This window comes from Chlamydotis macqueenii, chromosome 4 (genome assembly GCF_036417535.1).
Source record: "Chlamydotis macqueenii isolate bChlMac1 chromosome 4, bChlMac1.mat, whole genome shotgun sequence".
NCBI classification, from domain to species: Eukaryota; Metazoa; Chordata; class Aves; order Otidiformes; family Otididae; genus Chlamydotis; species Chlamydotis macqueenii.
In genome coordinates, this window is record NC_141559.1 from 72535705 (window position 1) to 72551990 (window position 16286).

A 16286-nucleotide genomic window follows, 5' to 3' on the forward strand; every position below is an offset into this window, starting at 1 on the left:
TAATAGAACTGAGTTTCATAATAAAAGACCAAAGGCGCAATTGTAATATTTTTCAAGACAGACAAGTGTTTTACCTGTTACACAAGATGATAGTATCCTGATCAATCCCATATGACTGATATTTTTAATCACCACAATTGCCTTTCTTTACTTAATGTTGTCTCCTTGTCCACTAATTACCATCCTTGTAATTTCTCTTTGAGCTTAGTGAGGTTTTTCCTGCTGAAAAATTAATGACTGGTGACTAGGAACTGTTTGACCTGTTTTTTCATTAAATTACATCAACATGTGTATGTAGTCATTTGTTGTGCATCCATTATCCTGTTTGGGAAGCATTGTTTTATATTTTTGCTCTGTAATATTTTCAGATAGAAAATATTTGCAGGTTTATTTGAGGTCTGCAAAATAACTTCTTGAATTAGATTAGCCTGCAAATGCCCAGTGTAAAAAGATCAGTGTCTATTTTGTCTGGGAAATACTAAAGTTTGTGGAGATGTTGTTGAGAAAGTTAAACTTGCCTGTTTCTGCTGTGCAAGCCAACTCCTTTTTTTTAACTTGAAGTCAGGCAAAATGTCCTTATTTTATGGGCTATATAAAACCTGGTTAGGGAACATTCCCCTGCTGTGACAAGAGTTGGCACTGTGCCTCCCCCAGTGCTGTTTCCCACTCAAACTGCTCATGTTGAGCATACTGGGAAAGACTATCTGATTTAGTTCCTGCTGTACTGGAATGCATAGTTTTAAGTTAAACCATTTGAATATATAAAGATATCAACATGATGATCATCCCGCAAAACATCTCAACATTAAATTTTGCTCTTTTTAGATGTAGGAACCTGACAAAGAGTGCAATAAATGATCATTTCTGCTGAAGAATTAGCAACAGCCAGGCTAACATTGGACCTTGCAGGAAGAACAAAGGACTTTTCTGTTTTCACTTTAAACAGAGGCAGAAAAATATTATCCGTAACAAATGGTATTAAGTTCCTTTATGTCAACCTTAGGTTCCTAATAAAGCTTCTGTTCCTTTTAGTGTAAGTTTAGCCTGTGCCAAGAGATCCACTGGATATGTTAAAGATATTCCTTGTTAATTACCTACCTGCTCATAACAATACCAACATGTTTTGCAGAAGACAAACAATGTAATCTTATCTTAGCTCTGCAAGATAGGTGCAAATAACACTAGAAAAAATAGCTATTAAAGAAAGGACTGTCTTTAAAGATGTTGAGTACTGTTTCTCCTCTCTCTCTAGTGTGACCTTTGACATATTCACACCTCTCTCAATATATTGCAGGAATACTGGATTTGCTTAATGTGCACCAATTTTTTAGAATTCTTGAAGTGGCGGCATGAGTTACTGCTCTGAAATGTTTCTGAACAGAGCATTCCTCATGAAAATTTGGCCTGCCATGCTAGTCAAGTGGCAACGGGGTTTTGTATTTTTGTTTTGTTTTGTTTTATTTTGTTTCAGTGGGTTATAGCTGGATGAGATTTGTTCCTGTGGAGGAAGAGGTAATGATCAGCTTGCTTATCCTGCCTGACACTTCTCTAAATAAGACAACTGAGGAATTGAGCTGTAATTTATATCCCCTAGAGAGCTGGCGTAGTCAGCATTTTTGAGATGTTAAGTTATAGAGATCTGGCAGATTTAGATATATACAGGTTGCCAACAAGTGCAACAGGGCAGGATTTTCAGGCTGGTTTCATGAACTTTTGTAGCTGTTTCTCTATGGGCATTCGTTATTATGATATGTAACCATCCTTAAACTTGCTTCCACTAGAGTGAATGCCCTAGAGAAAAGAGGACTATTTCAAAACTATTTCCTTTTTATAATCAAATTATATCATTTCAGGCTTGCCTAGCTTCAGTGTGAGACAGTTGTTCTCCATTCAGTTGCTCTGAACACATTTTTCTATTAAGGTGCTAACTCTGATGTTAATTCACTCTTCAGCATGTCTCATGTATTACCATCTGCTCCAGTTAATAACCAGGTCCTTTTAATATACTAACCTTTTAATATTCACTCCATATTCTAGTGTGCCTGGTATGTTGCTAGTACTAGATAAATAATATTGCAAGTTCAGTTGTGGTATTCCAAATGATTAATGAGCTGACCACAACACAGGGCAGATAAAACTGTAATTCATGCTTTCCATTAGCCCCACCAGCATTGCTTCAGATGGCCTTTGATTGTGTCCTGAGGTTATGTGATAGGTGTTGCGGGTGTTTCTTGGGAGCCATCTTCAACATTCCCACCTTTCCTTCCCTGACGATGATTCTCATAGATACATTTCAGAATAGCAACTAGTCTCTGTGTGACAGCTTGAAAGGGGCTTTTCAAGAAAAAAAAAAATACAAATTCTACAGGAAGCTGTGAATGCTTACCATGAAAAGTAATATGCTGTTCTGGGATACATGTGCATTCATATATATATATTTCATCAATGTGCACTTACCCAATTCAGTTGCATACAGAAGCTGATTTTCTAACTCTTGCTAATTTTCCATGATTCGTTAGTGATGAGGTTCACTAATAACTAACATTTGTAAGGAGTGATTTTTGGGTGCAACTTCCAGGGTAAATCTACAAAATTAAACTGCTATCTGGAAGACATTTTATTTTGCTATCAACTTGGAATTACCCAGGGTTGATACTTTAGATTTTTTTTTTTTTTTTTTACCACTATGAGAGTAAAGGGAATGTATTTTGCTCTGCAGCTTTGCCACTCTTGAGTTATCAGGTCTTTCATACCAACCAAGGTAAAAATCAAAACCCTTGGCAGTCCACTGTGTGTGTTTTATGAATGCCGTCTGAGAAGCAACATCTCATTTACAGTTGGGACCGGGAGCTACAGTAATTTCTGTATCAGCCAGGCATATCTAATAACACAAAAATAATATGAATTGTAAAACCAAGAAAAATAGATGGGTTAGTTACTTAATCTGAAAAATGTTGAGGATGTGACTGAAGTGCTGTGAAGCTCTGAATACTGCCCCAAGATTGATGGCACTGCTGCGAAGAATATTTATCTTCAGAACACAGGTAGACATGCAGGTTTATGCAATAGTATCACTAGGAGTTTGCTACTGCCCTGTGCCCAGCAGCCTTGTTTCCAGTTTAGCTAAGAGCCTTCATCTAGACACTAACGTTACATGTTCTTAATGGAAATTAATTGACCTTAGTGGAGATGGCTCATAAGTTTGCATCATTAATGTTTTTGCTGGAGTGAGTCCAGTGCTCTTTAGGACTGAATCCCCATAGCCAAATTCTCTCTGTCTGCTGGGAGCTCAGTCTGCTGGAGGTAACTGACGAGGTGTAGGGGCTTCCTGGACACGCTTGGCCTATCAGTGCATGGCTGCTGTGTGATTAAATGAAGAGTTTCTGTATTTTGATTTCTTACTCAGCCCGAAGGAGGTTTCTTCCTTCAAGGTCAGTTTAGAGTGCTGAGGAATATGAGGTGTCTTGACTTCTGACCATATGCAGGGTTACAGAAATAAAAAGATGATGTGTCACATTTTCCTTTCCTCTTTCTGCAGGAATCTCTTGTGGAAAGTCAGATGCTGTGAGTCTAGAAATTTCTTCATGATGGACATTTTTACTTTTGATTTTTTCCTTTTTTTTATACTAGAGAAATACAAAGGAAAATCAAAGCAGGAATTTAAATTAAGATCAGTTGCTGAAGCTGAAAGAGACAGCACAATTGTAATATGTTAGAAGATTGCATTGTTTTAGAGAAAGTGCTGATTAAGATCAAATTTATCTTGAGCTTACATTTTGATTGGACCTAAACTGAGGGGAGGGGGTATATATTTCAAACAGTGCAAATGATGCATGTTAATATCCTGTGTTTATTGCCACTTGAAATTACAGTGTAGCTTTGAATGGCTGCCAAATCTACAGTTAAGACTCCCTAGTAATCACTATGATTATTCCAAGTCTTCATGGTAATATTGGAAGCAGAAATATGATAAGTAAGCTACTGTAGCCTAAGCTGTCAGAGTCTTTTTATCCTTTGAGGCTCAGATTGTGATCCTACCAAGAGGAGGGAATGGTTAGACATGCGCATTGGCCAATGAATCCTAAAGACAGATTAAATAAATGGATTTAATTGTGTTATTTTCAGATTTATTTGGCCTTTGTATTACCTCCTGCCTCACTAACTTTTCCTGAAATGAGGAAAAGCATAGCTTTTCTTTATTTTTGGAATGTTTTAATTCATATGTTGTCATAGCATAGTAATTTTCGTTTTTATTAGGAGTCTTTTTTGCTTTCCTTTCTTTTAATCTATAATCTATCCTATTTTACTAATTTTCTTTACAATCTATAGGATAGTTTATCTCCTTGAAGTATTCTTTTACCTCTGCCTAACTATTGGAAGTTGTAGATTTATATCTGATCTGAAGGTATACACGTATGTTATTGTGGTTTATTTAGCTGATGAGAGATTAAGAAGTGAGGCCAGGGATAAACAGCATAATATAAACTTACAATTTACTGAAAAAAATATCAGAAGACTCTCACAGGAGGGAGAAGTGCTCTGTAAGAAGTTGTTTAAAAGAAGCTTAAGTGAAATTTAGATGTGATTAAAATCTGTTCTGGTTTTTGGATACACAATTATTCAAGCAAGTAGTTGTTTATTTTGAGTTAAAACCCTCAGCAATCACTGTTAGTTGGCTCTCCAGATAGCGTGCCCCAGTTGCATCCCTTCATCAGTTGCTAGCAGGAAGGTTTTGCTATTTGTTCCGCTTACGAAGTAAATAAAACTTTTTATGGAAAGCATTTAACGTGGCTACAATATTTACTCTGGAATGTTTTTCTCAGTAAGTAGTGTTAGCCAGCAGGCAAGTCTGAGCACCCAGTGTGTTAGCTGTGGGAAGCAAATCTGTATGCCTGGCACAGAATGATCAGTTTAAACTATTGAAATATAAATCAGAACACGGAGTGAAATTCAAAAATATTTTGATAAATGAATTATGATGTGTGTGTCTGGATAAAAGTATAGTTAGAGACTCTGCCGTGTATGCTTAGATGTCTACAATCTTTAGGCTATTTTTTTTCCTGATAGATTTAACTCAGAAACATACATAATATCTTTGAAGGACAGCCTTAGCAAATACCACAGCATATTTGCATTTCATTATAGCTAGCATTTTTCTTGCGACTTCAGTTTCTAGAATGATGTTCTCTCCAAGTTGCTCTTGGGTCCTCATTATGAAACTTAGCTGTGCTTATACTCAAGGCTTATTAACAGTGAAAACCACTCCCAAATTTAAAAACCTCATTCCTTTACTATCTTGAAAGCAATATTTTGGTATTTTTGGAAGTGTAAGATTTATTGGGCCAGAAAAAGAAAGCAAGACAATAGCACTGTAGTTCAGAGATTAGTGTTCTGTACAAGGGCAGTTCATGCCTTTTCTGGAGTATATGCCATACTGATTTGTTATCTTAGTTGTATTCATTTTTAAAAACGCTGACAGGAGAGAATGAAGATAATGATATTTATAGAAAGTGTTATTTGTACCAGAAGACTGTATCCAAAGGTACTAAGCTTTCTATGTGGAATTACTGCTGTACTGCTTCTACTGATACAGCGAGGAAGGACTTGTACACGCTGCAAGCTAAGCATGGGTCTCAGGACCAGCCTTGTGCATGGATTAAAATGGGAGAACGTGCCTGGACACAAGCTTCAGCAGGAGTTGTGGAGCTCAAATTGCAGCCTTGCTTGCGGAGTTTACTTTAGCACAGGACCAGGTCCTCCTTTGTGTGATCTGGTCAGGAACCAACAGGAATGAGCACTGTACAGCTCACTCAGCACACAGATAGTTTTAATTCATTTATTTCCTAGAAAAAAAAATAAATATTTTGAGCCTGAGTCGCAGATGGTCGTGTGGCAAGGAAAGTACAAATCTCTGCACTGAGTATAAATGCCTCCCTCCACCTTGTGATGCAAGCAAAGGGACAGGGCAGCTCAGGACAGCACATTCAATTTTAGGTTGGTGTCATGCCCTCTGCAGAAAACCTGCCAAATGAGTGTGTTACTAGAATCTTTGAATGCCGTTTCTAGGCCACCAGCAGCATACTTAGAGTAATGAATTAATTCAACGGATACTGTTTGAAGAGTTTACCAAGAGACAGGAAACCATTGGATACAGTAGGAATAAGAGATGGCATTTGTGAAGGTGTCATTTATAGAAGCTTTCCAATAAAACTGACACAGTTTCCCACTCATGAGTAAAGCATACCATTAAAAAAAAAAAGCAAGATCATAGCAAGGTTTTGGGCTATTGTCTTGTTCTTCTTACTGACCTAGTCACACAGCTAGTAAAGTAGGTTTGGGTTAATGTGTGCTTTAGTGTGGGGTTTCAGCAGTGAGCCATGGACCATGAAGTTCTCTCTTGTTCAACAGTGAACTTCAATATGTGCCCTATTGTAGGTATATGAAAGCTATGCAGAAATTGGTGCAACTGTGTATGTGCTTCAAGGACAAGTGCACATGCTTAAGTAAACTGTCAAATTGGAACATCTGTGGATGTTGTATTTATAGTTTTTCCCCCAAGACCAATTGCAGTAAAAGCTCAGTCTAGCTTTCATATCTGTGTGATTCATTAGGAATTTCAATTTTTTAACTACAACTTTCCTCTGAGAAAGTGACTACATAAAAATTGTACTTTTTTTTTTTCTAATACGTTTCCTTCTCTGTATTCATGTTATTGTAATTCTGTTTGCCTAACTAGTTGCCATTTATCTCTGCAGTTTACAGTCATTGTGTCACAGTGATCAAGATTCTTTAGTGTCTTCTGCATCGCTTGATGAGTGTCATAGAATCATAGAAGGGTTTGGGTTGGAAGAGACCTTAAAGATCATCTGGTTCCAAAACCCCTGCCATGGGTAGGGATGTCTTCCACTAGACCAGGTTGCTCAAAGCCCCATCCAACCTGGCCTTGAACACTTCCAGGGATGGGGAATCCAGAATTTCTCAGGGCAACCTGTTGCAGCGTGTCACCACCCTCACAGTAAAGACTTTCTTCCTTAATATTTTAAATATGTTTTGAATTTAGGAATTTTAAAAATTATTTTTGAACTGTGAGCCAAATAGATCCCAACTGGCTTTTGAAAATCCATGTTTTGTTTGTAGGATACCAGTTGATAAAGGCTCCTTTTTGAATGCAAACTGGGCCTGTTTGGTCTGGAAAGATGGTAAAAATGCATCCTTACATTGACATATTTAGAACCACATTATACCATGCTGGCTAACTGCAAAAGATGAAGAAATTGAAAAAAAGTGCAATTCTGATTAAATTCTGTGGGGAGAATTTCTTTGTTGCTGAAAGCCTGACACGAAATTCACACAAGGAGACAGCTCAAGCTATTACTATGTTTGAGTCAAGGTATTATCTGGACTGGAGAAGGAAATGCAAATAATTGATTGGCATATTTTTCTGCATCAAAGTGAATCACCATTTTATCTAAAATGGGTTAGCGAGAGGAGAATGGGGAAGCAGTGCAGAGATGTTATAAAATAGTTCTTTCTCCTGGGTTATTCTTCTGATCTATAACTATAGCAGTGATTATTTTTACATTTGTGTTTATAAAGGCAACCTCACTAGATAAAGTGATGTATTTAGATGGACATGTTAAAATGAGTCATTGCTAGTATTAATTCTTTTGCTTAGTCTGGAGATTTTCTCGTGTGGCCTCATGAACCTTGCGCAAGGACCAAAATCTAAGGCAGTCATTTTGAGTAGAGATGAGGAACGTTATCAATTTGATGTGATTTGCAAAAGAAGTTCTAGAATTTAACATCCATAGATTTGGTCAGGGAAGATCAATAGGATCATGCCGACCTTATCTCTTAGATGCTCTTGAGTTTCTTGTCCACAGAATTTTGAGAGGTAAGGTATGTATAAAATCTGACATTTTCACAAGGAAAAATAAGACTGTGTTGTCTATTACAGAGAAAATAGTCGTCTTAATATACATTGTCATTTTTGTCTTTCAGATAATTCTTGTAAGCTCTTCCCATAATGACCGTGACCAAAGCCTTTTCATAAGCACAGATGAGGGAGCCACTTTCCAGAAACAACCCATTATTTTCTTTGTGGAAACTCTCCTTTTTCACCCCAAAGAAGAAGATAAAGTACTTGCTTACACTAAGGAAGGCAAGGTAAAGCTTGAGGGTACCGCATTTGTTTGAAATTTACAGATTACTTTTTTTAAGGAGATATAAAACAGTTCTGATATGCCAGTTAGTGATGTGTTTTATGAAATATCAGTTCCCCGGAAGGAATAATGTTCTGGTTTTGAGGGTTTTAAAAATATTTGTTGTCTTTGTGCCCAAATCTTCATTTTTATGGTAATTTCAATCTTGGCATTTTTAGTTAATATGGATATTGGTAATATTTATCCTCCTGCATAATATAGTTAAATGCTGCATCTGCAATGTGCTCCTCTCTAGAAAGTGACCATAAGCAATTACTCTGTAATTTACAGTGTAGTAGAAAATTAGTGAAGTTGAAACATTTATTGAAGGGATGGTAATAAACAGAATCATAAGATCTGTTAGATGTGTTTACTGAAGCCAGAGATTTTTAGCTGTCCACACCTGTTTTCACCTCATGTCTAATCTCATTTAGTAGTTTTATCAGATATACCTGTTAAAAAATAGAACACACATGGGTCATTTTTTTTAAATTAAAGACAGTTGAATGTGTGTGATGGTTTAGCCCGAATTACCACACAGTTTCTCGCTCCCCCTCCCCCTCCTCAGTGGGATGGGGGAGAGAATTGGGAAGGAAGGAGAACTTGTGGGTTGAGATGAAGACAGTTTACTAAAATAACAAGGGAAAACTACAATAATAACAAAATATAAGGATATTAAAATATACAAAGTGAACAATATGTGTTTTCTCACCACCCGATGTCCCAATGACCGATACAGCCTGTCCTGAGCGGCAATCATGGAAACAAAACTGAGCGGCAAGCAAAGGAGCAAAAGGGAGCCAGCAAGGTACAGGGAACGATGCCAGCAAAACGAGCAGGAAAGATGGATGCCAGGAAGGCAGATACCCACCCTCACCTGCCCCCACTTATATACTGAGCATGATGTTTATGGCATGGAATACTCTATGTGGCCAGTTTGGATCAATTATTCTGTCTGTCTTTCTCCCAGCTTCCTACATCTGCAAATGAGTGAGACTTGGAAACCAGGAAAGTGTCCTTGGTCTCATTCACAACAACTGGTATCATCAGGGTGTTTATCAACATTCTTCACACAGGAAATCCAAAACATACCAGCTACTGAGAGGAAAAATTAACTCCATCCCTGCCAAAACCAGGACATGTGTATAAGTTAGCTATGCATTTTTAAAAATTTATTTCAAATACTGCATCAGGTAAAAATTCCGCTCAGTTTCAGTATACCTTATAGGCCTACTTCCTTCTCCCTTACCATAAGATTGCAAGGGCTTCCCCCTACACTAAACCAAAGGGTTCATTTATGACCTCACAGACTTCAGTCTTAAATGTGTGTGAGGGAAGTCGTTTGGGTTTAGTGTTGGGGATTCGGGTTTGAGTTTGATTTAGTCTTTTTTTTTTTTTTTTGCCATTACTGCACAGGCATCACTGTTCTAATGGTGAGAATCCTCTCTCATTTTCTTCTGAAATTAATCCATGACAAAACCATATTCTTTTGTTCATGTGCCAGTGTTGTCCCTTATCCTAGATAGCTCTTTTCTCTCCTTCTGGGAACATCTGAATTCTTGGCTTTGGAGTTTTGACACCAGGGGTAGGGCAGGGCATTAAATGACCATCTCTTCCAGATCTATAGCAGTCTGCTGAGGCAGGTAACTGGCTGAGCAGGGTCCAAGAAAGATGGTCAAAGCAATGGTTTTCTTTTCTGTAATGCCTGTGGTAACAAATGTTTGAAGAATAAGCTTAGATTCTCTGTCCTGCACAATCTAGCCCATTCAAAGCCACATCCCTCCCTCCCAGGAGGTTGCTCTAAGCTGTATGCTATAACGTACACCGATTGCAGCAAACTCTAACCTGCATAATAAAAGTAAGATCAGAAAGTTAGCAGGCAAATCAGGAGCCTGGCTCTGCAGCCCCGTTGTTAATGTATTTAAATCTGAGGACAAAGACTTTTTGATCCCTGATTGTTTCTGTGTATGTCTTGACTGGATGAATGCTAAAGTAAGCAAGCTTACCCAAACTGTGGTCTACCCACTTTAGCTGAGCGTGCAGTGGAACAAGGCGCAGTCATTGTGAAGAGTAGGGTAACTGGGAAATACTGTTTTATCTCTAATTCAGATTTTAGTAAATTCACAGATAGAGTTTATGCAGAGATAAGTTACCTCAGCCTTTATCTTTACAGGTTAATATTGCGGTTTTCTGTAGTAAAACGTAATACATACTTGTAGGGGTTTTTTTCTTTTGTTTGTCATTGAACATGTCATTGTAAACCAAAAACATTTCTTATAAGTTCTCATAAGACATTTTCCCCTAGAACAATCAGTGACTGAACTGGTGATTTATTCCAACATCAGAGAAGAGCACTTTTATTTACCTTTTTTTTCCATATTGGACATATTAGGAGAAAACCCTTCATATGTAAATTGGATCAAATAAGAAATGCATGCAGACTGCAGGGGGCTTTAAATCTGTCTTTTTAGAAATCTGATAGATATTTCCTATTTTAACTAGAGAAAACACATTATGAACACAAATGCTGAATGAGGGAGATTTTTTGAATAGCTATTTTATATCACACTTTATTCTGGGGGAAAACAGCTTTCATCTGCACTCTTGATATCCATCCATCTCATTAGCATTTGCTTTTATACCAGGGATGAGCTGTTCAGAGGGAAGGTGGAGCTGGAGTTGTCCTCCTCCAGGCCACCTTCTGCCTCTCTGCTGAGTGAACGTTTCCCATGGGCCTTAAATTGGTGTCCATAAAGCCCTTAAGTAGGTCTCTCCTCATCAAATCTCTTAAGCATTTCTCTGTTCTTTTGGTCCTATTTTAGCAGAGTTTTAAATCTGTTGACTTCCTGGCTTGAGTATTTTTTGATAGAATTAAGACTTGAAGCATAAAGGGAACACACATGCTTGTTTGATCAATGAATGGGAAGAAGGACAAGTGTCCTTTTACCATCCTTCTTGTGTAACTGTGCTGAGGTAAAAAGGAATCTGACCCAAAATGAACTATGAGTAGTTTTCATGGTAAACAAGAAGACATTGTCACTGAGTTTTGTTCATGACAGATTATATTTTAGAAGATTTTATCTGTGAAAAGTTATTATTAAAACATTGCAGAGAGTTCCTGGTAATTTTTTATTATTATTATTGGTATGCAAGCTGTCATTTTAATAGTGATATAGGACCTGTCTTTGAAGATGTGTAACATTAACAGTCTCCTATTATTTAAATTTTTTTTGTTTGGTTGGTTTTTTTTTGTTTTGTTTTTTTTTTTTTCTTTTGTAGGTTTATGTATCTATTGACTTGGGGAAAAAATGGATCCTTCTGCAGGAACAAGTTTCAAAAGATCATATTTTTTGGTAAGAAGTCTGTTATTTTTCAAATAAAAAAAATGAAGAGCTTCCAACCCAAACTATTCTATGATTCTATGGTTCATTCTAATCAAGAAAGATATTTCCAGAGGTGCTGATGGGAACAGTACGAGCCTTGGCACATTTTTTTGCAGATTATGTCAGTGTTGCTGCTTCTGCCATTTGAAATTCATACTCGTACTAGTGATCATACTGTATGTCAGAGCATATAAAGGTTATAGATCTGGATCTATGAAGCCCAAGATTTAAAGAAATCTGTAATGTTCAATGAAATTGCTCTTTGTTTTATTGGTGAAATTGATCTTTAGAAAGGAGAGCAATCTTTTTGCAGAGAAAAATCTATAACGTTTTTTGAGAGATTGAATCAAACCTATTAACTGTAGTAATATGTAAACTTACACTGTTAAAGGAACGGGTGAAAAATATGATTTTATCAAGTACAAATATAACAAATTATTTCATTTTAAGATCAAATATTTTACAGTCTCTCAAAATGTTTAAGTGATTTAAGCATGTTGACAAAATGTTTGAAGAGTAAGTCACTGCCTGTGTTTTATATAAATGAAATTAATTTGAAAAGTGCATAACTTCTTTTACAAAAAAAAATAACCTTTTGATAGTAGTTTTGCATTTTAAAATGGTCAACTTGCACACTCAACATTTATCTGGTTTCTGTTGAAAAAGCCACAGAATTTCTCCTTTCACATTTTACTTTGGTGTGTAAGTGTGGACTATGCATAACTGTATCATTACCAATAAATGTTTTTTTATTACAGGATTAGTCATAACATGGTAGACACTTCCATTTCCTAAATTGCTTTTGATTTTAGTTCTAGAAGGACTCCGATCTGTATCAGCTAGGTAAAGTATAATTATCCATGTGTCCAGGTTGTGACCCAGCGCAGGAACATGTGGGCAGGTTAAACCCTATTTGGAAAAGCTGGGAGCACAAGACCTAACTTGCACCACTGCCTTGTTAGTGTAATTATCCCTGGCCATATCAAGGGAGCTTTTTCACACTTCCAAGTGCCTCTTTTTCAATCTGCAACCTACATACTGTCCATACTTTTAGCAAACCAGCCTGCAGTTGCTTTGTAGTAACACCCATATGATTTACTTCCGTTTGTCTCAGCCTTTTCTGCTGAAATACTTGAGTCAGCCTGGCACTTTCTGCTTACTTGCTCCTGAAGAATACAGCCTTGTTGAAGAACTTATTTCTACACAGCAGCTGGAGTTTCGTAGGCAATACACTTTACAGGTCTCTTAACTACCATGTGGAAGGGTATAATCATTTAGAAGTGACACAGCAAGTCAGAAATGTCGTATCTACCTTATAACTGTTTTTTTCCTTAGCAAGGTTATACAGGGTGTAATTCAGGAAGACACGTGGCTGTCTTTAAACAAAGAAATTTTTCAAACGTATTAGCTCTGAAAACCATCCAAGTCACTAACAAGTAAGAAAGAATAGTGGAAACCTCTCTCTTGCGGATTTACAATGTTTTTCTTATCTGAGTCAAGGTATATTTAGCACACTTAAATTACGAAAAACGTAGCATACTACTGAAATATGTGTCAGTTTTGCTCTGACTCAAATGATCTGTCAATGTTTTTTGTATGTAAGAATTAAAGCCAGCAAGTGCCTATTTAATATTAAGTCTGTATTTTGCTGTGTTTCAGAATCCTTATGTTCCCTTATATCATTTAGACACAATCAGGGAATTGTCCTGGAGCTTCAGTAGAAATAACTCCCGTGCAGTTCTTCAAAGTTATGGCTGTTCATAAATGTCACATTCCTCTCAAATAAGAATAATAAATTCTAAGAGTCTGTACATGTATAACTATTAGAAATATTTTCTAGGTTTTCATTTTCCCTTTTTCTGTATATAGACTGTACTGATTTCTCTGAAGAACTGTATCAGCCAGCAACAGCAAGGATTAGGGAGCAGAAGTTTAGTACCTCATTATTACCAAATGATCCTTCTCTTAAACTTTTGTAGAAATAAAGATATATAAATATATTTTACATCTACTATAATATGGGATATTGCAATATATAAAGAATTTGCTGCGAGTGGAGGGTGGGACCTGATGGCCTCCCAGTGGCAGTAACTCTGTCATTATATGAGATTTTCCACTACTTTATGGCCTTCATCACTTGAGTTATCTGAATGCTAGATAGAAACAAATATTTGTTTAGTTTTCAACAGATATAAGAATATGGGCTTTATCATACCTTAACTATTAGGACACTAAGTCCGATGTTTTTTTCTTGGCAATATATAACATCAAATGTGTTAAAGGTAGGTGAAGTGCATTCCAAGTAATTGTCCATCCCACTACAAATGAGGGCACGTGTCTTGGCTGGTTGTGGCAAGAACATTTCACTGGACAGATCTTTAGCAGATGTTTCTTCTTTGATTTTACTTGAGCTTTGCCACTCAGGTTGATAATATGGTCTAAGATTTTTATGTCAGCCTGGAAACTGCAAACATAATCAATAGTAATATTTTTCTGTGCTTTGTAAAACCAGCTTTTTCCTGTGCCTTCAGCAGCAGCCAGATCTGGATGCATTTCCTGAAGAAGCATTTTTTAGCTCAATGAAAATCTAAATGCAATTAATTTAATGGCGTGTCTTATGTATTTAAAGTAAGAGAAGATCAGTAGAGACTGAGTATTTTAAACTATTTATGTTCAGATCTTATGCTGTAGGTTTATAAACAATAAATAATCTTCTAGGCTTCTAAGCCTTATTTGCTTTTCAAGTGTTCTGGAGCATCCCATAAGTATTTTTGCAGATTTAATGTATGGAATTTGATCTTTCATGATAGTGGAACTAATGGAAAAATTATTGGTATCAGTGGAAAGTGTACACTACCAACTCTATTTTAGGAGCACAGATTATTTTCTTCCCATCTGTGATATAGTGTGCCATTTTCTTACCTCCTCCCAGCCATTTTAAAATTGATTTAATTTATTCTTTTGGAAAGGAAAATTGACTAATCCTTCGTAGCAGTTTGTCTTCTCTTAGCATCTTAGGAGGCAAAAAAGGCTTCCTAGAGAGGTGGTTGATGCCCCATGCCTGCCAGTGTTTAAGAGGCATTTGAACAATGCCCTTAACATGCTTTAACTTTGCGTCAACCATGAAGTGGTGAGGCAGTTGGACTAGATGGCTGGAAGTATTCTTTTCTGTTCTGAAAATAAAAGAGCCGTAAGGCTGCAGATAGATGCAAAGATGGTTGCAAAATAGATGCATTCTATAAATGTTTTTATTTTTCTTTGATTGTTTTCTTATTCAAATTGCAATGAAAAAATCAAAATATAGAAAAAAACTATTCAGAAAATGTGAAAATTTTCCATTAAAACGCTTTTTTGATTTTTCAAAGCAAAATCATGAAATGTGAATTTGAAATTAGCTTACTAAAATGGAATAGTAAATAAATGTAATTCAAATTTTTTTAAAAAAAATTATCAACATTTTAAAAATAAATCTTTTATTTCTGTATGAGTACTAACTAGGAAGATTCCTTTTTTAAAATGTAAAAAGTTTTAATTTTGAACAAACTCTTGCTTTAAAATTAAGAAAGTTTGATTACCGTCATGAGTTTTATTGCCACATGTAAACTGCAACTGGCCACACAGTATTGCCCCAATGTGATGATTTCTGTTTAAGGGATGTTACAGCACTACCCACCTTTAGAAGTACTTTTTTCAATTCTTGCTGTATTTGTAGGAGGGAATGCAAAGAGATTGCTTTAGAAATAGAATTATATGACCTATCCCAGCCAACCATTAAACACCCATACATCACATGGTATGTAATTGGTTTTATATAGCAAGCCCATTTTAAAAAAAGAATGGTGGTATTATGTGGCAATCATTGACAAGAAGAGAGTAGTGCCGTGTGAGATTCCTCCAGCTCTGCAATTCTTCTCAGTCCCCTAGGCTTAGGCACCAGTTAAGTTCCTTTTGATTTCTCAAAATAGAGCTCAGTAATACATAAGCAAAGAATAGATTGTGAATCAGCTGTCTGCACCAGCACAAATACACCCCAGGACAGTAAGTCATGAATCAGTAATTACGAGGGAATTAGGCCCGGTGCATTTTCTTTATGACTGTGTCTGGAGCCTTAGACATGCTTTATCCGCAGCTTGCTAGGACGTGTGGATCCCATGCTGTAGATATCTGTTACTCCTATTTTTAGCTATAGGTTCTCCATTTTCATGAGAGGTGAAAACATAAATATAAAAAATGACGAGTGTATTTGGGTAGAGAAGTTGTTCTCAGGGGACCAAAGTTCTGTTTGCATCATGAAATCCCACCCGTGTAATCAATCACAGCTGTACCCATTAATGTCAACTGTGGCGGGTTCCTGGCTATTCAAGTGTCAGGTGAAAGAAAGGAATTTGGAGATGTTATGCCCTGAAGGAGAGAAAAATGCAAAGGGGATTTCATTAAACCTTTAACATTTAATTTTGTGTGAAAGGCTCTAGTGTGGGAAGCCAAGAATCTATGTGGGCAGTCATTCTTATGTTTGACTTAATCACTTGGGATGGTATTTGTTTCTATTTCTATCTGTGTATGTATGACTGTACCGGGTTTATGTGGCAAGGTTTGGTAGCCAGGGGCATTCAGAGCTTCTGTGAGAAGATACCAGGAGCTGCCTCCATGTTGGGCAGAGCCATTTCCAAGGTAGACCACTGCTGGACACAGCTGAGCCCAT

The 16286-nt window shown here is 36.8% G+C and overlaps 1 protein-coding gene across 1 annotated transcript in view; it reads left to right on the forward strand.

The window, feature by feature from the left end:
* Positions 1-16286, forward strand: part of SORCS2 (sortilin related VPS10 domain containing receptor 2) — a 576005-nt gene that overhangs the window by 451670 nt on the left and 108049 nt on the right. The window contains exons 4-5 of the mRNA XM_086747245.1: positions 8002-8166; positions 11481-11554. Of these exons, the coding sequence (XP_086603371.1) occupies positions 8002-8166; positions 11481-11554 (239 nt within the window). The remainder of the gene's footprint in view (positions 1-8001; positions 8167-11480; positions 11555-16286) is intronic.